Below are 24054 nucleotides of genomic sequence, written 5' to 3'. Positions count from 1 at the left end.
TAGTATTTCATTGTATACATGTACCATCATTTCTTTAGCCATTTGCCATTTTGTGCACCTTTGTGCTATTTCCAGTTTTGGGTGATCATAATAGTGGTTCTTAGGAAAGTTCCTTTTCATATCTCTATGTGAACATTTCATGTGTTCATTTCTCCTAGGCAAATGCATAGGAGTAGAATTCTTGAGTCGTGTATTTTTTTTTTTTTAATTCTCAGTCTTTTTCAGTGTTGGTTACAAGGTAAACAACTTTAGAAGATGAAATGTCTAAATTGCTTTATGGTAGTGATCTGGGTTCTTGTTGACAGTGTTTTCTTCTAGACAGAGATGGGCTGGTCTGCTAGTAAGCACTTAAAAGGCTTTAGCACAGACCACCTCCAGCAGCCATGCTCACCCTGTGTGATGTAGGAGACAAGGAGAGCTGAGGTGAACAAAACATCATACCACCTGCAATTCCCCAGTTTCTTCTTTCCCGTATTTATCTGTTATCAAGTATTTTTACTATTTTGTTTTTAATTGATTTATCTTTGGATGTGTTAATTGTCTTGGGTGTGTGTGTGTGTGTGTGTGTGTGTGTGTGTGTGTGTGTGTGTACACTTTTGCTTAAATGCATTAAACTAAGGGCTAAGGGATTAGATCTGCTTTTACTGTAGGTGTTACAGCCTTCTTAGAGTCAAAATTGAATTTTAGATAAATTAGAAGACCTTTGGAATAGGATGTTATCTTTAGAAAGGAAAAATTCAGAAACATTAGGAAGGTAGGCAGGTATGTTTATGCAAGGAAGGAAAAAAGAGAAAGGAAAAAGAAAATAGGTAGGTAGGTAGGTAGGTAGATAGATAGGTAGGTAAATGATGGATGATGGATGAATAATAGATGGATGACAGATAGGTGATAGATAGATGATACATACATAGATGATAGATTGATAGATGATAGATAGATGATACATACATAGATGATAGATAGATGATTGATAGATGATAGATATATGATACATACAAAGATGATAGATAGATAGATAGATAGATAGATAGATGAATGATAGATGGATACATGGATGGATGATAGAGATGATAGGCTTCATGTTCACTCACATGATTTACTATTTCCACCATCCATAATGCCTTCCTCTAGCTATGTTACCACCTGCAGCTGGCTCTGTCTAGTATTCCTCTAGTATTTATTTTACTGCATATTTGCTGGTGATCTATGGTCGTGGAGCTTTGCTTATCCTAAAACACTCTGCCCTCTCACTTTTGGATGAAAGTATCTTTATAATTTGAGGTACTTATTTTTCAGATTTTTAAATTAGTTTTTTAAGTGTGTGTGTCTGTCTGTCTGTCTGCTTGTCTGTATATAGTCTATGTGTGTGCAGTTCCCACAAAGGCTAGGAGAGCCCGCAGGTCAATGGAATTGGAGTTACATGTGGTTGTTAGCCAGCTAACAATAGGTGGTGGAAACTGAGCCTCAGTCCTCTGTGAGAGCAGCAAACGCTCGTAACCCCTGAGCCATCCCTCCAACCCCTCATGTTTGTTTTAAATCGCTCTCTGAAGCTGCCATTGCCATCTTGAGACCTCTAGCATTTTCTACTAAGAATAAGTTCATCTTGTCAGTTCCTGGTGGACAGCATGTTATTCATTTTCTGGCTTCTTCCAGAATTTTCTTTGGCTATCAGAAGTTTGACTTTGATGCCCCCCATATTAGCTATGTAGGGGCCTCTTTGTTTTCACTCTGCTGGAGTTTGCTGGGGTTCTAGGTAGCAAATTCTAAGGACTCGATAGTTCTCACCGTTATGTGTTCAGATGGTTTTGGGTTTTGTTGTTGCTGAGGTTTAATGTCTCCTTTTCTCCTCTCCCAGGACTACAGTCATACTTTCACAGGCCTCTTAAGTGTTGTTCATTTATATTTAGTCTCTTCTATGTTATTCATGATCATTCTTGTTGATTTCTTTTAACATACTGTTGCCTCTGCCCATTCCTTTAGTATATTTCCTTTATTTCTTCAAAGGTATTTAAATAATTGCTTTGAAGTCACTCCTAAATCTGACACGTAGACCCAGTGATGTCCGTTCTGTTAAATATCCATCTGCCCAAGCACAGATCACACTCTCCTACTTCCTTGCATATCTGTCGTCTGGGTGATGATTCCATTCAGCAGCAATTCACGTGTTCCTCCAAGGGTGGCTGGATAGCTGTTCAGCAGGCAGCTTACTCTCAGTGCCAACCATCAGCTCCGCTCTGTGTCCTGTAACAGCAGACACATCCATCCACTTAGTCCTTATTGTTTACAGCTGCCATTGTTTCCGAGCCCAGAATCCTGGGGATCCCCACTGGACTGTATGGCTGAGCATTCAGTCAAGGGTCTGAGCAGGGTTTGTCCTCTGACGTTTCAAATCACCCAGGATTTAGCTCTTTGCCTCCTCTGCTAGGTTGACTTCAGCAGGGCCAGCAGCCAGAAAGGCACAAGACTCATACTCTTTCTCTGGTGCGGTTTGGTCAAATGTCCCTCTGGTTTCTGTGAGCTGTTTCCCAGAAAACAGAGGGTGTCACCTCTGTGTTGTACACATCTTACTCAGTGCTTATGTGAAGATTATACTCAGGTTGTTGGCCTACTTATTTCTGAGATCCTACCCTATACTCCTTTGCTATAAAAATTAATGAGTTAGTTAAAACCCTCTAAATTTGAATTTGTTGCAGTTGCTGCATCTTAGTGGTTGATGCCCTGAGCTCATGCCTGCTTCAGGTCATGTTCCAATGCCTTTAAATGGCAGCAGGTAGCCAGGTAGGCATCCGGGTTTTCCCTTCCATGGGAGCAGAAGTCTTTCCAGTTTTCTTTGATGTTATACAAGAAACTGCCTTACAAGATTATCTGCAGTGCATATGTATTATCAGATCCTCTATACGGGCTGTCACTTTTAACCTGTTTCTCATGTTAACTCCTGTTCCTGTTGCTGTGACAAAGGCCACTGCCGGCAGGGAGGAGAGGCTTTGCTCTGACTCCAGTTTGAAGGTCCAGTCTGTCCTGGCAGGGAAGGCGTGGCAACAGGAGCGGAGAAAACTGGTCACGTGATCTCCACATCCGGAAACAGTACCCCTCCCCTTTTAATTCAGCCGGGGACCCAAGCCCGTGGGAGGGCACGCCCACATTTAGAATTGGTCTCTGACCCCAACCCAATCTAGGGCCTCTCTTACTAAGGAGGAATTGTCAGTCTTCCAGATAATTCTAGATTCTGTGAAGCTGACAATCTTAACCATCACCACATCTGAGCTCTTGAATCTAGCAGACTTAGAAATAGCAGAAATAGTACTGTAACGTACAAGCCAAGTATTCGTACTTGAGATTATAAGTATTTTTAACTGAGGAGTAAAAATCACAATTTAGGGTCAATTACTGAGAATGGAACTATTAATTCAGTGACTAAGAATATGATGAATACTTTTGGTAATTATACTAAATGGTCCTACAAAATGGCTGTCTGGGTTTTGAAGCAAGATGACTGTACATTTATTGTAGGGCTGGATAACGTTTGGTGGTTTGGCTAATAGAACTGATTAGTTCTATAAAGCCCAATAACGATTCCAGAATCATCTCTTCCAGGAAACTCTTTGCCCCTGCTGCTCACTCAGGCAGGTCACACTTGAAAAGTGATTATGTAGCCAGGATAATGGAGGGGCGGGGGGGGGGGGGGGGGGGGGGGGCTTGGCTTTCTTAATCCTTGGTCTTCTCTATCAGTAAATACAAACTGTAACACTTTTTAAAAATTCTACTCTAAGGAACCAGTTCTCTTTACAAGATATTTTAGAGTGAGTTTATTATTAACAGTTTCCATTCTCTTGCCACTTAAGCCAGTCTATTGCTATACAGTGTATGTACTATACGGTTAATTCAGAGACACAGGTCAGTGGTTCTTAGTATGGTCACAGAGTTGTATAGCCACCTCAGCTCCCTGTCCCTCTGTATAATAATGGAATAATTTGAGAAGGCATGCTGGAAAGGTGAGGGAGGGGAGAAAGAAGTTCCTGCAAAAAATGAGAGCTAGGGTTTTTCCTGCCTTCTCTCTAGCTCAGCCCCACGAGTTTATCTGTAATACATAAGTAGCATTTTAAGGAAAATTTGTGTACGCTAAACTATAGGAAGCTAATCATGGCAAATAGTTCCTGTGTTAGTATGAAAGTGGAGTTGAGAAAATATGTTTGTTTGTTTTAAGTGAACTGGTAATGAACACCCAAAAAAAAAAAACATTGCAAGGCAAACATCTGATGTTGTTAAAGATACATTATTTAATCACACACGCCCAGAGCCACAAGAAAATGAGCTCTGTAATGAATATTGCTCACATTTGGAGGTCTGTGAGGAAGACAGGAACCTGAAGTAAGCATGGTATAATATGAGGACATTGTGAATGCTCCTGTTTGCCGTATATCATGATGAAAGAAAACATGCCTTCTTTTGGAAGATGCATGTTAAAATATTTAGTGACTTAATGTCTGTAACTTCCTCACAATCATTTCCTAAAACAACATTAATAGGTTTACATGTACATAGTCAAAGGAATTAAAACAAAAATAAATATTATTATTTGTCAAATCTTGGTGGTGATTGTGGATCCAGTAAAGTGTTTATTCTCTTCACTGGATCTTAACTTGGCCTTGTCTGTGTATCTGAATTTTTAAACAGTTTCAGAAAATAGATTTGAATAGTCTAGACAAGAAATTAGAATATTATCTCGATATCATATTTAGTCTATTAGCATTTATGTAAAGGAAGGTATTTACTCACTTATTATTATAGACATACAAATATCTTTCAAATGGTTTTTAAGAAATAAGTTACAATGATTGTGTGGAGAAATGCTGGCCTTGTGGATATATATAGTAACCATTTTTAACCTGATGACAGTCCATTTAGAATTTACACCAAGAATGTTTTAAAAATGAATTTATTTAACTTTATTACTGCATGTCAACATTTTTGCCTGTTACTATCTCTTTATAGTATTTCTCATTGGATGATTTTATTTCAAAGGAAGCTATATTATGAGCCCATTTTGTGTGTGTTATTTTCTTTTCAAAATGGCATCCTCTCTCAAACAAACAAATGCAGATTCATGATATCTCAATTTTCAGGGCTAATGAAGTCCCTCCCTTAGAACCATGAATTTAACTGCTAATTTTCTGATGTAACTGCCAGTGCAGATTGGAGCAGGAAAAATGATGCCGTATAGTATCTGAAAAGAGTACAGGTCGTAGTACTCAAGTATCAGCCCACCCTGTCCTTACCACATACTAACTGGAGCAAGTCACTTGACCCTGCTGAGTCCCAAGCTTCCTGTGGGTTAATTAAGACTGCCTACCTGGGTATTGTGAAGAGGAGCTGAATTATATGAAGGAAGTCTCATTTATGGTGACCTCATGTCAATGCACTGGCTAGTGGCCATTTATGGTTTCTGGTGGTGATGATGGTGATGGTCATGCTTATTGTTAAAATGTGGATTACCGATCAATCTAAAAAGGAGCTAGCATTTGTTAACATTGTTATATATTTACTTATCTACTTGTAGGCAATTCACACTTTGATTTGTGTTTTCCTTCTTTTCATACAATCCTAGGGAGGGAGCCCAAGAGCCTCCCACATTCTAGGCCAGTGTTCTTCTGTAATATGTCACTATCCCTATTTATAGGCAAATCTAGTGAGAAGGAAACTTAATTCATTTTACATGCAAATAGGATATTTTGTGAAAGTGATTTTAATTAACTTAAAATTTAATCAGTTCATCTTCAAGCTTGCCAAATAAAAAAATTTCCTGATCTATTAAACTTACACTTCAAAATTAAGCTTTGAACTTCTCTATTGTATTCAGTTCATTGATTCACAGGCGATTGGCTCAGTAGCTCTGAAAATCCTAAGGTTCTTTAGAAGCATGATGTATAGGAGAATGGGGGTCATAATGAATATGTTTGGGCCTACAGAGAATTAATGTGGTACAATTTTGGATGCCACTCTAAAAATGAGTATTTTTGTAAAAGTCTTATTCTAGTGGGGGATAATTTAAGAAAATATTTAGTTTCCTATTTATATAGCTATTCAACAGAATATAGATTTTTAACAATATTATTAGTTCTTTGAGAACTCTATATAGTGTATTTTGAACATCTCCTTTCCCTAGTTCCTCCCATAACCACTGCCTTCACCTTCCCATCCTCTCCCACCCAATAGGCTTCCTTCTTGTTGTTATTTCTTTGCTTACGGTGTCGGTTTGTGTTTCCGGACTAGTCTTGGGAGTAAGGCCTGCCCTAGCATTTGGTCAACCTACCTGGGGTTGCATCAGTGAAGAAAACCAACTCTCCCTCTCCCAGCAGCAATTAAGTATCAAAGTTCCTCGTGTACAACCTGCCCTGTTATGTCTGGAAAACAGTTCCTTTGCTGTCACCACACTGGCCACCTCTGTCTCTTACAATCTTCCCACCCTCTCTTCTATGAAGATCCTTGAGTCTTGGCGGGAGGGGTGTGGTGCGCATGTCCACTGTGGGCTGAGCATTCCACGGTCTCCAATCCTGGAATTTCGGATCATAGCATCTCTGAGCACTCATCAGAGAATCTTCCCCTTGCAATAGATGTCAGTTAACACAGGGATACAGCCCCCCCCCAAAAAAAGAAAAAACGGTCAATGAACAGGAAATAGAGTTTTAAACAATGCTTCTAAAAGTAGTTATCCTTGGTTATTTAGCCATCTTTCACAAAGGATATATACCTGCCCCAGACAGGATAAGATTTGTTTTAATCTTTGTGGAGAAAAATCTCTGAACAAGATTTCCCTGGCACTTTCTATAAATCATTTAATGTGTCAGAAGTATCTATAGGTATCTGTCACAATTTGAAGTATTTTAATTACCTCTTTGTACAGATTTAAAAGGCATTTGAACTTTCTTAAAAGCTTACATACTGGTGGTTGTATACCAATTAAATTGCTTTAAGAAAATTGGCTGTTAACAGTAAAAATTTGTTAGATTTCTGAATCTTGGGAATGCCTGACATTATTTCATTACTACTTGTCTGTAATTTCGGTCTCCAAGTGAACATTTGGTGAATTTATTTTTATTGAGTAGACATCTCTAAAATTGAAAAGAAAAACCAAATTTTTTTTTTAAAAAGGACTTTTTTTGGTTTAGCTAAATGTCAGTTGCTTAATCTAAAAAGATAAAAATATTTTTTCCTGAGCCAAAACATGTGCGATTCAAGACATTCTCTGTGTATGTCCTATCATTAATCACTATAAGGGATCCTGAGACCATACAAGGTAAGGTAGGCCAATATAACAGTGGTTTATAGACTTGCCCAAGGTCACTCCTGAGATGTTCTACATGCATAAGTAACATTAAATGGTGATCTGCCTGTTCCCTGATTGACCATCAGCTTCCTCTGTGCCCTTCTGGATATAATGTTCTCCACTGCTCAGTGCAGCTTGTTTTGGTCTCTACTATTGGGAAATGTTGATGAAACTACTACATCTAAAGAAAATGAAATCAATCAGTGAACTTCTTTAATACCCAAAATAAATTAAAGTACATAAACAGTTCAGCATTAATAATTAGCAAGACTATTGAACAGGTAAGCATAATGCATTTAAATACATTATATATGGAAAACAAAATACATATAGCTATAAATATCAATTTATACATGTTCCTGTCATACTACTAGAATTTTTGATTTTGTACCTGACTGAAAAGAGAAACTGTTTCCCAGACTTTCAGGATTTTGAAATATAGTTTTGGCTATAGGAAAGATGCTTTCCAACTAAAGCATAGAAGTCAGAACATATACAGTGCAGGGGGAAGATGTCAAGAAAATTACTATCTAAAAGTTAGTTACAGTCAAAAGACAACACATTTATAAAACACCTGCAAAACATAGGATAGATAAAAGATGAGTTTCGTCTATAAAATGCTCTTTATGAGAGGATTACAATAAATATTCATGGCTTATGTGGCATGATTATAGCATTTTTTTTTTTTAATGAGAAAAGGTCTACCTTCCTGTCAGTCCTGGATGGGTTTAATAAAATGTGATTATGCACTTTATAGAATGTTATTACATAGCTATTAAAAATGATTATCTCAGAAAGATGTCTATGAAGAGCATTAAGGGAAACAGGCATGTTACTGAGTATTGTACATAATATAATCCTGACAAGCCCTGTGTGTGAGAAGGATAGGGTTTCATTGCTATGACAAAATCATGAGGAAAAGATCATACAAGAGTAAAGACTTATTTTTGGCTCACTGTCTAGTCCAGGGTCGGCTGTCTTTCTTACTGTGGGCTTGTGACAAAGCCTATCAGGTGTCCAGAGTACAGTCACAGGCAACTGAGAAACAGATATAAATAGCACAGGTAATATGTACTGTCCAGAGACATTTTCCCAGTGACATGCTTCCCCCATCAAGTCCTAAACCCCTAGTTTCCATCAGAAACCCTCCCCCCCCAGTGCAGTGGCATAAAATTGTGAATCCAGGTTAATTTTTAATAGGATCAAAGCACTCATTATCAAATCCAATGTTTATCCAAACAAGTACATCGGAACATTGCATTGGGGACCAAGCCTTCACCACATGTGTCGTCATGTCTAAACCATAACATTCTGTACTAACCCTGGCCTTTATGATCATCTCAGAATGAAAAGTGCATTTAGTCCTCCTCCAGAGTTCAAGGCTCACCAGTCCCAGCATTACTATGAAGGTCAAGCTCAAAGTCTCCTCTGAGACTCAAGGCAAACTCTGCTTCAAACCCAAAGTAGAAAACCAAGTTAAGTATGTCCAGCATACAATGTCATGAAGCAGATATTTCCATATTGTAAAGGAGAGAAATGGGACATAGAAAGGAGTAAGGGGTGCAAAGCAAGACTGAAACCCATCAGGACAAACATTTAAATCCAGCAGCTCCATGTTTAGTACCCCAGGCATCCACATGGACCTACTAGCTTCAGCCCACATGGCTACTCTCCTGCACTTGGTTTTACCAGTTCCTTTGTCTCTTTCTCCTGGAAACATTTCACATTGCTGACATGTAACTTCTGGGAGTCTCCATTGCTGGCTGATTTTCATCCCCATCACTTCGTGCATCACCCTCAAAGGAGATGCCTACCAGCTTTCCAACTTAGCCACAAGATGCTGATCTTCACAGGCTTTCCTTTGAAATCTGGTGGAAGCCTCCCTGGACCCACACCTTTTGTGTTGTGTATGCCTACCAACCCATAATCATGTAGTCAATCCTAAGATCTGAAGATAGAGACAAGCGCCCTCCCCTTGACCCATTGCTATAGTGGCCTGTGAGTAAGCTGGGTACTATGAACTAAATCCTGGAAAACGAAATCCTAAGCATCCCAGTGACATGTTCTTCTTACAAGAAAGTCTTTTAAGTTATTTATATTTCAGACATTTCATGAGGTGGGATCTGCAGAGAATTCCTCAAATACTCTCTAAATATCCTTCATATCAGCCTGTTGAAAAGGATAAGGCTTTTTAGTGGCATGAGTGTCTTCAGCTGAGACACTTCCTTGGCCCTTGATTTATTCACTTATTTTGCAGCCAAACTGTATTTAAAATATTTCTGCTCTGCTGTTTGTTTATGATTCTCACTGTAAATCTGGGTAAAAGCAGCCAATAATACCCATGTTGTAGCCTTGAATACTGGGGTGTGTTGAACATTTATACATTATTAGATTTATGAGTCTACCTCCTTTAAATGTAAGCAAAGTATTGGGGTATAGGCCAAGTATACATAAGTTTTGTTTTGTTTTGTTTTTCCAGAACTTGAATGCTCTGTACCTGCTTCCCAGTAAATCTTGCTCTCCCATGTAAAACATCATGAATATAGTCTTTATGTTTTTGTCTTAGAGTTTTTGTTTTGAAACGGGACCTCATGTAACCCAGGCCGACCTCATACTTACTCATTAGCTATGGATGGCCCCCAAACTCCTGATACTCCATTGATTAGGCTAGAGCCCTCATGATCCAGTCATTTCCTCAAAAATGGACATAACGTTGGAGGCCAAACATACTTGAGCCTCTTTTAGTGGAAACAGTATATCCAAACCATGACAGTACATGTTAATCTACTTGTCTGAAAGGTCAGTAGGTAGCCTTGTTACGTAGAATTGGCTGGTGGAGGTGCAGGGCTAATTATAGATAATGAAGAATACAATACTGATATCTTACAAAATCACTTGTTCATTGTCTCACTCACTAAAATTAGTCTTCTGTAATTTTTGAAAATTGATAAAGAATTTATTAAAAGAGGTAATAGTGCCCTATAGGTGAGAAAAGTTTATAAACATAATTCTCAAAAAAGGATGTGTATTGTCCATTAAACAGTGGAAGATTATAATAAAGAAATACAAGTCAGGAAAACACTAAAGTGTTACTTTTTAACCTACAAGACTGAGCAAGTTTTGAAAATTAGTTAAATATGAAATTAATGAACAGCTGGAACATTTGGGGGTACACTTTAGATAGAAGCTGTTGAGTAGGGAATCACTAAATTTTAAATCATACTCTGTGTCCATAATTTCATTTATGGAACTTTATTCTGGGGACCTACTTAGTAACAACATTATCTATGGTAGCAAAACTTGAAATGAAAAATGTCCACGTTGGGGAGCTGAGTCAATAAAATGCTTGCCACACAAGCATGAGGATCTGAGTTGGACCCCCAGAACCCATAATTAAAAAGTTGAGCATAGCGACACGCACTTGAAATCCCAGCACTGGAGAGGCAGAAATAGGAGGTTACTGGGGCTTGCTGGCCAGCCAGCCTAGCCTAATTGGCAGACTCCAGGCCAGTGAAAGATCCAGTCTCATAAAACAAGATACATAACACATGAGGAATGACATCAGAGGTTGACTAATAGCTTCTTCATGCAAGCAGACACATGTACAACAGGTTGGTGCATCCTCAAACACACACACACACACACACACACACACACACACACACACACACACACAAAGAAAAGTGTCAGATTTGCTATATGTGCACACTAGAATATCATGTGACTATAATGAGGTAGACTGGGAAAATCTTTCCCCTTTCCCTGAAATGTGGTCCACTGTTGACAGTATGCATACATTTGCATTTTAATTTGTCTGTGCTGTTACATGACCATGCACTAGGAAACTGACAGGGAGGGAATTTGTTCAACTGTTGGCATGTACTCAGAAGTGACAATGGGATCTACTAAGTGGTAGATGGGGCAGATTCAGTTGTGTTATGTAATCAGTTTTTTGCCATATTTTCCTCATCCGTAGATGATTTCTGAAAAGCGGTTGCCAAACTAGGGTCCCTCCAACTGAATAAATTGATCTTTGTAAGAAAACTAAAAAGGGAAATTTTTCAGTGATCAAAGTTGGATTTATACTTATAATTACAAATTAGCTTTTTGTAGAAAATCTAAGCCACAAAATTGTCTTTGTACTACTTATAACTGCCTCACTCTTTCTTTTTCCAAGTTTTATTTTATTTTATTTTATTTTTAGTATTGGGTATTGAACCTGGGATCTTACAAATGCCTTGCAAGCAATCTGCCTCATTTTACTTTGTATTTTTTTAAATAGAGGTCTTGATGAATTGTCCAGCCTGGCCTTGAACTTGTGGTTCACTTGTCTCGGTTTGCCAGGTAGCCAGGATGACCAACTTGGACCGTCAATCCAGATTTCCCCACTTTTTTAAACGGGGTCATTTTACCCATCAGCTAAAGCCAGAATAGAGGAAAGCACTCTTGATTCTTCTCTTCCCTGGACCCTGGATCTAATTCTTCCTGGAAACTCACAGCTAGATTGTTAACTCCAGTCTTCTTCTTTGTCTATCTCTGGCATTAGTTACTAGTCCAGGCCCCATCTGCCTGCTGTCTGAACAATTTTCATATTCACTTCCTGTCATGCTTTCATCCAGCCCCTTCTTCTTGTAGTCCGTAAGACAGATTTTAAAATGCAGATCTGGTTTTAAAATGGCTTCCCATGGCACTTAGAATCAATGCCAGATCTAGCCCTGGACTCAGGGCTCTGCATTATGTGTCCCTTTATCAGCCTCTGTGGACCCCAAGTACTGGATGGATGCTACCACTGCCCATCTTCCTTCCATGCAGCCAGTTGAACATTGTTCTATTTTGCAGTTGTGCCCTCCTGAGACCATGGGGGAAAGCCATGCCTAGGTCTGCACCAGCAGGCCCATCTGATGACCAGCATGGAAGTCTCCTCCTCCAGGGGCTCTTTCCAGCAAGCCAGCCCACAGAAGTTGCCTGTCAGGCTCCATCACATCATCGTGCTTTATTTTCTTCTTAGCATTTCACATTACAAGATAATTGTGCTATTTTTCACATTGGCATTCTGCTATTAACTGAAGTAGGTAATCTGAAATTCTAAGAATGTACATTTTCCTCATGGGATCTAAGAAAGCATTCTCATTTTGAATGAAGGAAAAAATAGCCCATAAACACCATTATTGTTCTTAAATTGACATTCAAGGAACAACCAGGCACTTACCACAATCATAAGATATGTTGTACCAGGAGCAGACCCAACCTGTTGAAGCCCAGGGTGCCTCCCGTTCACTTTATTTCACAGTAGTCCTTCTCAAGCTAGATCGATATGCCGAAGTCATGTTGGCTTGTTAGAATTTGTGCAGACTTCACCCTTGCCTTTCTACATGCCTTAGAATTCTGCCCATGACAGGTTCACATCCCCAGAGGTTAAGTGCCACAGTATTAACATTCCCACAGCCTTTGCCTTTACCTTGTGCTGTTACCCAGTGTCACGTGAAGACAGAACTCCATTCACAGGAAATACAGGTCAAAAACTTTGTTTTCTTCCTTCTGTTTTCTTTCTTATCACAAGTTAAGCATAAAAAATATGTTGATGGTTCTTTCTTTGTAGAAGTTTCTGAAGCTCAGTTACATTTTATTATTATTATTTATTGTTTTTGTTTTTGTTTTCTTGAGACAGGGTTTTTCTGTGTAGTTTTGGTGCCTGCCCTGGGTCTTGCTCTGTAACCCAGGCTGGCCTCGAACTCACAGAGATCCGCCTGGCTCTGCCTCCTGAGTGCTGGGATTAAAGGTGTGCGCCACCACCACCCAGCTGTCAGTTACATTTTTAATATTTTTCCAATAATATGAAGGATCTTTAATCACTGAAAAGATGTAAACTTATAAATTAAATGTGTAAGTCATGCATACATAGACAATATGTTAGCTGTGAGTAATAAATCTTGCTTGAAATACTTCTTAAATTTGATAAAAGCATTAAAGATTATTATGTTGGAAGTGAATTGATGGCTGCCATAAATGCAACAATTGTTCAATTTTGGCACCTGTTCTAAGAATGTCTATGCAGAGGAGAAATGGGGGGTAAAGAAAACGGATGGGTCCTCCTGTCTTTGATCTTATTCTCCAGTTAGTAGATAATGTAAGCATGAAAAATTAAACCCACAAGCTATCCCCAAAGCTATGTGTGTTATGATGCATGGCAGACTGTTACCCGGTACTGACTATAAGTTATGTATGGAGGTTCCTACGGGCAAAGCAGAACCCATTGACTGAATGCTGGTACTTCATGCTCCATTGAGAAGAATATGTGTGCTTACGATTGTGCTCTGTAGTCTTCACTGGCCTCTTTACTCTTTGTTGTAATTTTTGTCTAAAACTTTGGTGGCCAAACTGTTTCATAACATCCCAATGACCTCCAAAGTATAAGTTGTAGGCTGCTCTCAATATCTATCTATCTTCCCCATCGTGTGTGTGTGTGTGTGTGTGTGTGTGTGTGTGTGTGTGTGAGAGAGAGAGAGAGAGAGAGAGAGAGAGAGAGAGAGAGAGAGAGAGAAGACAGCCTCAGATGTCACTCTTGTGAGTTCCAGCCTTTCTTTGAGATGAGTCTCTCATTGGCTGGGAACTGCAGGTCGACTAACCTGCAGTGGACTGGACAACACAATTCCAGGAATCCACCTGTCTCTGCCTCCCATCTGGTCATGGCTAGGATTAAGGCATTCTTTTGTGGGGCATACACCGGCTGCAAAGAGGGTACCAAGAGAAAGTTAGACAAATAGAGCTTAAGCTTTAAGCTGTTTTCGCCAAGAGTAGATACAAATGGTGCCAGAGGAAGTGAGCTTAAGCTGTTTACACAGAGAATAGATACAAAGGATGGCTGAGAGGAAGTTAGCTTGGGTTGTTTGTATGGAGATTAGATACAAATGGTGAGGAAGGAAGTTAGCTCAAATAAAATACTAAGATCAGCGATGATGTCAGGGCATAAACAGTTTGTAAACAGGGTGACCTTTAAAATGATTGGTTGGTTCCTTCACCCCCTCCTAGGGCTCTGGGGTTTTCTGGTATAAAAGACACTTACTGCCTATCAATAAAGGAGTTCTTGCTTGACTTGACTCCCTGCTGCATCTGATTGTCTCTGGGTAAGAGGGAGGCTGGGGAATGGGCCAGCGGCATGCACTTACCTTTCCTCGGTTCCAGGCCACCTCTTCACAGGTGACCTAAGTTCCTGTGGGGCAGGTCCCTGCATTCTTTACCACAGCCAGCTTTTTATGTAGTTCCTAGGGATGCAAACCTGGGTCCTCATGCTCAGAAGACATGCACTATACCAACCAAGCCCTTCTCTGGATCTTTTTATTCCTACCACAAACAATGCACATATGGTGTCTTACTTCTACATAAAAATTCTAATCTAGGGAAAGCCACCATTTGAATTGATAAGATAGTTTGATTAATGGTTCTGTTTCCCTTTTTTTTTTTTTTTTTTTTTTTGGTTATTTACATTACATGTTAACAGAAATGTCTAAGCTTGTGTAACACAGCTTAAAAAGAACACCCTAATTACTGGTTCTGATTATCTAAACATCATCTGTTTTCTTGAACCATTTTTGCAATTCATCATTTGTCAATCTAAACAGCAACTGCGGTATTTACATAGACTCACTATAGATTCTTTGATATTCACTTTCCTGACCTTGCCTTTAAAACAACTTATCACCCATCTCATTTTGTCATCAAAGAAGGAATCCTCCTATATTACTCCTCAAAGTCTAATATCTAGAAAAGACCAACAGTGAGGATCGACTGAGTTCAGTAGTAAGGGATCAGAGTGATTTGTAGAACATTGAGAAAAGCTCACTTTTATAAAAAGTTAGAACCCACTTGATTTCACAAATAAACATCTCAAGAAATGCTTATAGAAAAGACAGAAGTGATTCCCCCAAAACTGTATTCAGCTTATCTGATTGGACAAAAACTGAATTGAATTGTGGTTGAGACTTCAACCCTCAACGTTTTCAGCAAAGGCCAGATTGGCTTTAAAAATGCCCAGGAGTGTCTTCCATGGCATTTGATGATGGACCACATGCTAGCTGATACAGGGTAAGCTAACTCAGTAAGTTAGCGTTGACTGACTGGCTGAGCCTCACTCCCGAAGTTTGGCAAGGACCATCAGCAAGTGCTTGCTTTTGAGCCTATTGAACAAAGTCATTTAATAGCATCCTGACAGGTTTATCTGCAAAAGACCAACATTAGTTTTGGCAAAACTGTTAACAAACATTATTTCCAACAGTAACTGCTCCATTGCTACAGATATCCCAAGGTTAATAATGCCAGATGTTCAACTCTTATGAAACAAGTAAAATGCCCCTAATCATTAAAAGGTATGGGAGACATGATCAAAGCATATCATAGGCATTTATGGAATCAGCACAGTGAAGCTCATACATTTTTACAACTGATGCAATTCATAATTATGGGGAGTACACGCTCCAATAAAAAGTTGTCCACTGTAGCAGCTAGAGACAGTGCTACAGAATTTGGAGAATTGTTAGAAGCCAGGAGTCTCTGCTAATTTCACAGTTTATCCCACAGCTGACCCTTGGGAGAGCAAGCATAACCAAATTTCATGGCCATTTCACTGTCTTGAAATGTGGTGTGTGTAAAACAGAGCAGTGGGACAGTTCTGAAAGTCCAAGTATGAGCAAATTCTAAGGGGCCGAGTGGATAACCACTTGAGTAGGAGACTATTTTCAAAGGATGGGCTGGAGCTTGCTTCTGCTCCATGCTGAGGTGTGCAAATGAACAGAGTGGATCACCTGCTCCAGTTTAAAGACTTAGTGCCCATAGTTTACAACAGATGACGTGAAGACATCCCACAAATTCTGCCTTTCCCTCCATGTGACAAGAGGTCAGAATAGCCGTTTGCACCTCGGCTACCTCCCCAAATCGGTCCTCTTTATCAGCTTAGACAATTAAACTAACATCTTCCAGGTGGAGGCTGCGTAGTCATTTCTGTCTGAAAATGGCTCCATTTAAAAAGGTACAGCTAGCCCTATCATTGAATTGGTGACAGTGGCAAGAAATAAATGTGCTTTGGTGTTCATTGGTAGTATGTGTGTTAAGTCAGTCATATAAACCAAAAGTTGTGACATAAGACTTTCATCTCAGGACTTACTTGAGAGGTACATGCAGGTAGACCTGAGTTCAAGTCCAGCCTGATCTACTTATTGAGTTCCAGGCCAGCCAAACCTACACAATGGACCCTGTCTCAAAATAAATAATAAAGAAATAAGTAAGAACATATCCACTCAGTAAGAAACCTCACTCAACAAAACAAGAATGTATGTGCCTCATTTGGCATACAAAACAAAAGGAATACAATGGGGGGGGGGTACTTAAAGCACGGTATAGAATATGATCCAATTTTTCTTTTTTTGTTATTTAGAGGGTTTTTTGTTATTTAAAATAAAAGTTTTTTGTTTTCATTTTACATACCAATCCCAGTTCCCCCTCCCTCTCCTACCCCTCCCCAATCTCCCATCCACTCCTCAAGGGCAAGGCCTCCTTTGGGGAGTCAACAAAGTCTGGCATACTAAATTGAAGCAGGACCAAGCCCCTTCCCCTTGTGTCTAGGCTGAGCAAGGTACCTCACCCTAGAGAATGTATTCCAAAAAGCTATTTCATGGCCCCAGGATAAGTCCTGGTCCCACCACCAGGGGCTCCCCAATCAGATCTAGTTTTTCTTAAAATAGAGAAGCTTACCTGCACACCTAATACATCCTACATGCACCAGAATGTCTTCTCAAGAGTTCTACTAGCCCTTATGGTAGTGTTTCATGAACCCAATGCTAGGATGTACCAGTTCACCTAAGAATCCAGAGAAAGCCGAATTCACCTAATCTGCTGTCACCTGACCACAGTTACCAATGAGATCCTACCCAGGGGATAAACAGAGGGGAAATAAAAAGGCTGACGGTACCTTGGGATCACAGAAGAAGGTTATTTGAGAAGTGTTTCTGAGCTCCTCTGTCTTTGTGATTTTCCATCTCCAGCCCCAAATTTAGATAACGAGACCCAAAGAAGACTAATAGGAATCAGGATAGATTAAAACCATCTCAAATAACTGTATCGGCTGACACTGAGCAGAAAATAACAAATTTCGAGTGTTAAACATCGTGAAAAGTCTTCTGTGAAAATTCTTGAGAGTTGTAAGTACCCTCATGCTGCTACGTAGAGGAAGCAGCTGGGATTTTGAGGAATTTGGACAAATGGCTGCCTTGAATCAGCTACCCTTCCCCGAGGGGATGGTCCTCTCTACTGAATTGTCTATGATGGACTTCAGGACAGTCTTGACCTGTGTTGCCATGGCAGCCCCCTAGGATGCAGCTCTTACTAAGCTCTCAGCAGTCTTCAGACCTTCACAGGAAGGAGACATCAGTTCATGCAGATGAAATTGCCATGTCTCTAAATCGATTAGCTCAGGGGGTAAAGCTAAATGAAACAATCATTGACGAAATTTCTAATTATTCCTTCCTAATTTGGGCTAAAAGTCCAAAAGGAATAATATCAGATTAATTTTCTCTTTGGAATTCAATATCCCTGTGGGCCATTCCATTTGCATGCATGAATAAGGCTTTAGTGAGAAATATAAGATATAGGGAGCTTTTCTTCCAAAGACTGATGATTCCATATCCCTAAGGAGTAAACTGTATTATAGACTGTTAACTTAAAGGAAGTTTATTCACTGATCAGCTAATCAGAAATCATTCAAGCAAGAATACTTGCGAAAATTATGGGTTTTATTCCTTGTTTTTTAATGAAAATTGCATCATTTTCCATTTTGCGTAGAATAGGAAGCCGCAAGGAAGGGCAAGTTGAAAGTCATAGCTAATGGACACTGTATAACTGTTTAATGCTTTGTTTGTATATTCATCTGGCAGTCTTAGAGAATCATTTCAGCTCTATAAATTCTGCATTTGTTGTATTTGATCATGCTACATTGCCAACTCTATGTGTTCCTGATCCAAATGCTATCTGGGTAGTGACTATAACATATACGCCCCTGGGTTACCTCCATTTAAGATTATTTTGAAAGGCTGGACCATCAATCCAGAACGATCCTCCAGCTACTTACATCGTTACAGGCTTTAGGAAGACTTAGCATATCTCCCATGGGATTCAGACACGAGTAGAATGGGGCTCCTTCCTCTGGCCTTGTTACCCATTATTCCCAGGGGATGGAAAAGGCACGTGAAACCCATTGTACATCAGAGCTATGAGGCCAGTAATAACACCCTTTAATGCTTTGAGTCCGATAGAGTCAGGGTATATATTTTGCCACTGCTAATAAACTGTATAAACTCTATAAAGAAAATAGCATTCCACATTTTCCAAAGGACCCAGTGGGTGCATTCTTTTTTAAAGAGCATTTCCCATTTTCACTTGCTGAAGTCAACTATTTCTGCATGACTAAGTTTTATTTTCAAGTAATAATGACCTTAGTAGAATATTGGAAATTGAGGCTAAGTAAAAGTTAAAGCATACATATTGAATAATATTCTTGTTTATTGTGGAAGAACTAGACACTGGAGGGAACAGAAGTCTGTGAAACTAGAGTGCCAGAGCAGTTTGAAGTTCTTTCCCAGCATTCTTTGGACCAAACCTTTGGCAGCTGCCCAGATCACGTTAATTGTCTTTTTGTGTATACATTTCTATACACCAACTCATATTTTGGCTTAAAATGTAGACATTATAACAAGGTTGGAAATATTTAAATGGCCCTCTCTTTCAGTGATTGTCTTGTGGAGCTCAGAATTTTTTTAATTATTTTGTCTTTAACATATTTTTCTAGAATAGTATTCATGTTTGTAGAACAAGCCAGATAAAGAACATCACAATAGCCTTTAAAATACCCTGGTAATGTAATAACATTAAAAGCATTTTAAATCCCCCACTCTATAAATAAGAGTAATTTTGAACCAAAGATCTAGAATACTTGGCTTATGTTAGCAGGATACCCAAGGTACCCTGTCTTCTAAATCAAGAGAGCAAACCTCTCCATGGACTCATTCCCCTGTCACAGCCCCCATATTTCAGTGACAAATGTCCATGATCCATACAGAAAGTTTAGTTTTGTGAGTACGTAGATTCATGACTAGACTCAAAATTTAGAGCAAAAGGGATCTTATAACTAGGCATGGTGGTAAGTGTCTGTAATCCAGACGTTTGGGGAACCAGGATCACAAATTCAAGGCCAGCTTCATCTTCAAAGTGAGTTCCATATCAGTCAAGGCTAGGCCCTGTCTTTAAAAAATGCTAAGAAAAGCCGGGCGGTGGTGGAGCATGCCTTTAATCCCAGCACTTGGGAGGCAGAGGCAGGTGGATCTTTGTGAGTTCAAGGCCAACCTGGTCTACAGAGCGAGATCCAGGAAAGGCACAAAACTATACAGAGAAACCCTGTCTCGAGAAAAAAAAAAAAAAAAAAAGCTAAGAGAAGCAATGTTAGAAAGTTTTCTGTTTATGGGACCAAAATTTGGATTTGGCTTAGTATATGGTATGCCAGAGTGGAGGCAAGTGTCTGCAGAGGTCACATGGGTCACTGTCACATGGTGTGATCTCTATCCTCTCTCCAGACCAATCTGCTAATCTTTGCAGATTTCTCTGTGAGATCTGGGTTGAGCTGTGCTGTGCCCTGTCTGACTTCTTAAACTACTTCTCAGTTGTATACTTAAGAACCAGCACAGCTATTCATCTTGTATGTAATTATTACTGAAATACATGAATTCTGTGTGCTGAAAGATAATCACATCAATTCTTTCATATTCATATTTATCCTAAACCCAGCTGCCTTTCTCTTAACATGATGTGTGCTTTTCATGTTCTTGCTCCTTATGTAATTCAGCAGAGACAGAAAAGAATGTCATTTTCTTTATCATGTGAACACCAGAAAAAGGATCAGTATGTTGCCGGTTTTCTCTTGACTCGTCCCATAAATTGCTAGGAATAAATGTATGGATACTAAATAAACTTGAGTTATATTTAAGTGCACTTAGATGGTTTCATTGGCAGTTCTGAGTATGCACATGTTCTAATCTCCTGAGTTGAAAAGAAGCAGTCCCTTAGATTCCGGGAAGTAGGCTGGATCCTGCATCCTGTTTGCTTCCTTCTCCAGGGTGAAGCTGTCAGTCTGTCTTCTCCTGATATGGCCTTAGGATGCAAATTAGTCTTTAATGTTTCTCCACAACGGGGGAGGATTTTTGTAGTTTTGCTTAATAGCTTTGACTTTGTCTAGTGATGAAATGTTTAGAATAAAAATGTTGGTATATCATGACAACAAATGACCAATGGCTACATGCACTGGCTCTCTGGCTATGAGTTAAAATTTGAAGGTTGCTTTTCCTTGGGTAACTCAACATTCCTTTTATTAAACTAAATATAAAATAAGACTAAGTCATAGTCCAAGAACTGAAAACTTAGGACATGGTCTGAAACAAATGAATGGAAGATTTTTCCCTTTTCTCTGTTCCCTTTGATTAGGTATATCAACCATACTTGTGAGCTTTAAAACAAAACCTGAATTTGGCTGAGAAGGGAAAGAGAGTAAGAGGGAGGCTAGCCCAGAGTTTCCTCACACCCAGGTTCCTCATCCTTTAGTTCCCTCATTCTTCAGCAGCCTGGCATTAGAGGCCATGACAGGGCTGAAATGTTTACCCATATAAAGGGGGGTAGTTTGGAAGGCTAGGGGTCACCAAGCACTTGAAAAGAGTCTGTCTTAAAAAGAGGAAAGTCAGATTTCCAGCAGACCTCTGCTCCTAGGCTTAGGTGGGATAGCCGAGGTGCCTGCCACCTCTCTGCCCCATAAGCAATGTCCCTGGCTCCTTATGCTGTGGGGACATGCTCAGCTTCACCTTCTCATTGCTTTTTCCTCCCTACGTCTTATTCTTTAAGACTCAACACTGGGCTTTCCTCCAAGAGGAAGTATCCTATGATGCCTATGATGCCACAATGGAGATCCTTGTGCAAGATACTCCGGGATTTCTTCTTGCGTTGGCATTTACATACAATACTGGAATTTATTTCTGCTCAAACAATTGCCTCCTAATTTTGCTCTGTAGAGTCTTTGAGGAAAGTGAATTGTTGTCACAGCATGCTTGTAACCCTGTGCCATTCAGTGGCCATTGCATATCACATAATGTACAATAATTATAAGTCTGCAAGATGTGCATTTGCAGACATAGGAATGTGAATTAGCAGTCAGGAGTCTATTGGACTTTATTCCTTATTTGAATTATCATATATGTTTTTAAGTTTTATGGTTTGTTTTTGGAGAAAGCAAACTATACTCAAGAGTCTGATCATATCTCACGATTCACTTCATGTGTGGGGCTTGGATGATGACTCAGTGGTAAGGCCGCTCACTGCACAAGCATGAAGACTTGAGTTCAAATCCCAACCGTCCATGGAAAAAGATGGCTGTGGCTCCATAGTCCCATGACCCCAGTGCTGTGGGGAAGCAGAGACAAGAGGATCTCTGAGCATTCTGACCTCTAGCCTAGCTCCAGGTTCAGTGGAAAATCCTGTCTCAAAGGCTGTAGGCAGTGAGCGTGATGGGTAGCAGCACCTGATATCGCCCCCTGACTCCTGTGTTTTTACACTTAGGGGTACATGTACCAGTGGCACATACAGAAATCATACCCAACACACATTTTTTTAAATCTCTTTTTAAAAGGTATTTTCCAAGATAAAACCGTCCAACAATACATATGCAGCTCCTGCCTTTGAGGTTTATATAACATAATTTTATATTCTTAAGCATAGATTAAGTAAGACAGGCAATGAGTCAGTACCTTAAAAAATAAGATATAGTGTGAAGATATGTGTAAGGAAAGTCTAGGAATTGGAGGGAGGATTTGGAAAAGGATGGGACGGAAGTGCTTAAGTAAAGAATCTTTGAAATGTTTCTCCTATCCAAATAGATTTGAGTATAATGTAAATATCTAAAGCTCCATGAAATCTCCATTGGAATGTTTAAGAGTTGTGAAGCGGTGACAGAGCACAGGCAGAGGTTCGGGATCCTGATTACGTGGAAGAGTATGTGTACATCATTGCATAGCACCTGGACCTTCCAAAATATGTCACATGGAACTCAAAGGACTTTCTGACTTAAGTCGACACAATGTTCAGGTTGAAGATAAAAGTTAAAGCTGAAAACCAGTTTCCTGAAAAGAAACAATAGGTGATACATCTAGAGTTGATCCCCTTGGAGATTCCATTGAAGATATGTGAGCTTTCCACTTCTGCTGAGTGGAATTCACCTGACCTGTGTCTTCCTGCATCTTCTCTTCCTTAGTGGGATTGGTCGGAACTGGCCCTGGGCCTCCGGAGGCAGCAGTATTCTGGCAGAATTCGGAACTTTGCATTTGGAGTTCATGCACTTGAGCCACCTATCAGGAAACCCCATCTTTGCCGAAAAGGTAAGTCTTGAGAACTCTTGGGCAAAGTGCGTGGAAAGTTACAAGGCTTGTGTAACTGTAGGGAACTTTGTGACATGCCTTATTTCACTTGATCAGACTGTTGACCTAGTTTTTCCGTGATACTGTGTAACTCATGGTGAGAGGCTCTGCCTTCCCCCATGGGGCTTGCTATACATTAAGTTACTTACCTGTCTGGATTTTTTTTTTTTTTGCATCTAAAAATATGTAATACTGTATATGTGAAAGGTTAAAGTGTTATGCAGATATGGAATGGCAGTGGAGTAGATCTGTTTGCAAGAAGCCAATCCATCCATACTACGTTACCTCACCACTTGGCTTTTAGCTTTTACCTCCTTTAAGCAAAATTCCTTGAAAGACTTGTCTTTCACTTTGTTGAAATTCTCCTCAAACACAGCAGTCTTCCCAGACCACCTGGCCACCATAGTACAGCTTTGCACCTCCCATCCACCCCTGTGCTATTAGCCTCAGTGACCTCACGTGTCCATAGCCAAAAATCTCGCTAGAGGAGCGGCTCATAACAGAATCTAAGTTCTCACCGGCAGGCCTACAGTTAGGATTTGCATCAGGAAGATTTCATTCCTTGGTCTCTTGGCTTGAAGGGCTCCCATAACTTCTTGTGTGTGCCTCTGCACAAGGGGCGGGAAGCAAGCGGGGAGAAAGAGGACCCTGCCCTCCTGAGTATCCCTCAGAGCCCCAACTCCCAATGCACTTGCACTGAGGGGTGGAGCTCAGTGCAGGAATTTGCATAATTCCTTCTCCTTTTTTTTCATAGCATTTTCTTCTCTTACCCCACTATTTACATTTGTTTATTTTCCTTATCATCCTAGTCAAATGCACAATTCCGAACAAGTAGTTAATACTTTTATACATTGAGATATATATATATATCTCCTTAATATATAGATTGAGGTCTCAATTTGTGATCTGGGTTCTAGATACGTATATATACTTACTATTTTTGTCAAAACAATAAGATGATTACAACTCTTCTAATTCTGAAACGTTTTACCAACTTTTTTTTCTATCCTGGCCAAAAAAAAAAAAAAAAAGAAAGAATAAATAGCATGTGAACATTTTCTTAGATTTTTCACCTTAACATTCCTTTCCTTTTATAGGTAATGAATATTCGGACAGTGCTGAACAAACTGGAAAAACCAGAAGGCCTTTATCCTAACTATCTGAACCCCAGTAGTGGACAGTGGGGTCAACGTAAGTCCAAAGCTAAGCAGCCCTTCTCTCTTCAGGGAAGTGAGT

The 24054-nt window shown here is 39.7% G+C and overlaps 1 protein-coding gene across 1 annotated transcript in view; it reads left to right on the top strand.

Annotated features, from left to right (window-relative positions):
* The window catches only part of Man1a1 (mannosidase alpha class 1A member 1), a 172855-nt gene that overhangs the window by 121671 nt on the left and 27130 nt on the right, over positions 1–24054 (top strand). Inside the window, exons 7-8 of the mRNA XM_036168983.1 lie at positions 22656–22779; positions 23916–24009. Coding sequence (XP_036024876.1) covers positions 22656–22779; positions 23916–24009 — 218 coding nt within the window. The remainder of the gene's footprint in view (positions 1–22655; positions 22780–23915; positions 24010–24054) is intronic.

This window comes from Onychomys torridus, chromosome 19 (assembly GCF_903995425.1).
Source record: "Onychomys torridus chromosome 19, mOncTor1.1, whole genome shotgun sequence".
Taxonomy (NCBI): Eukaryota; Metazoa; Chordata; class Mammalia; order Rodentia; family Cricetidae; genus Onychomys; species Onychomys torridus.
This window is presented reverse-complemented; position numbering and strand designations above follow the sequence as displayed.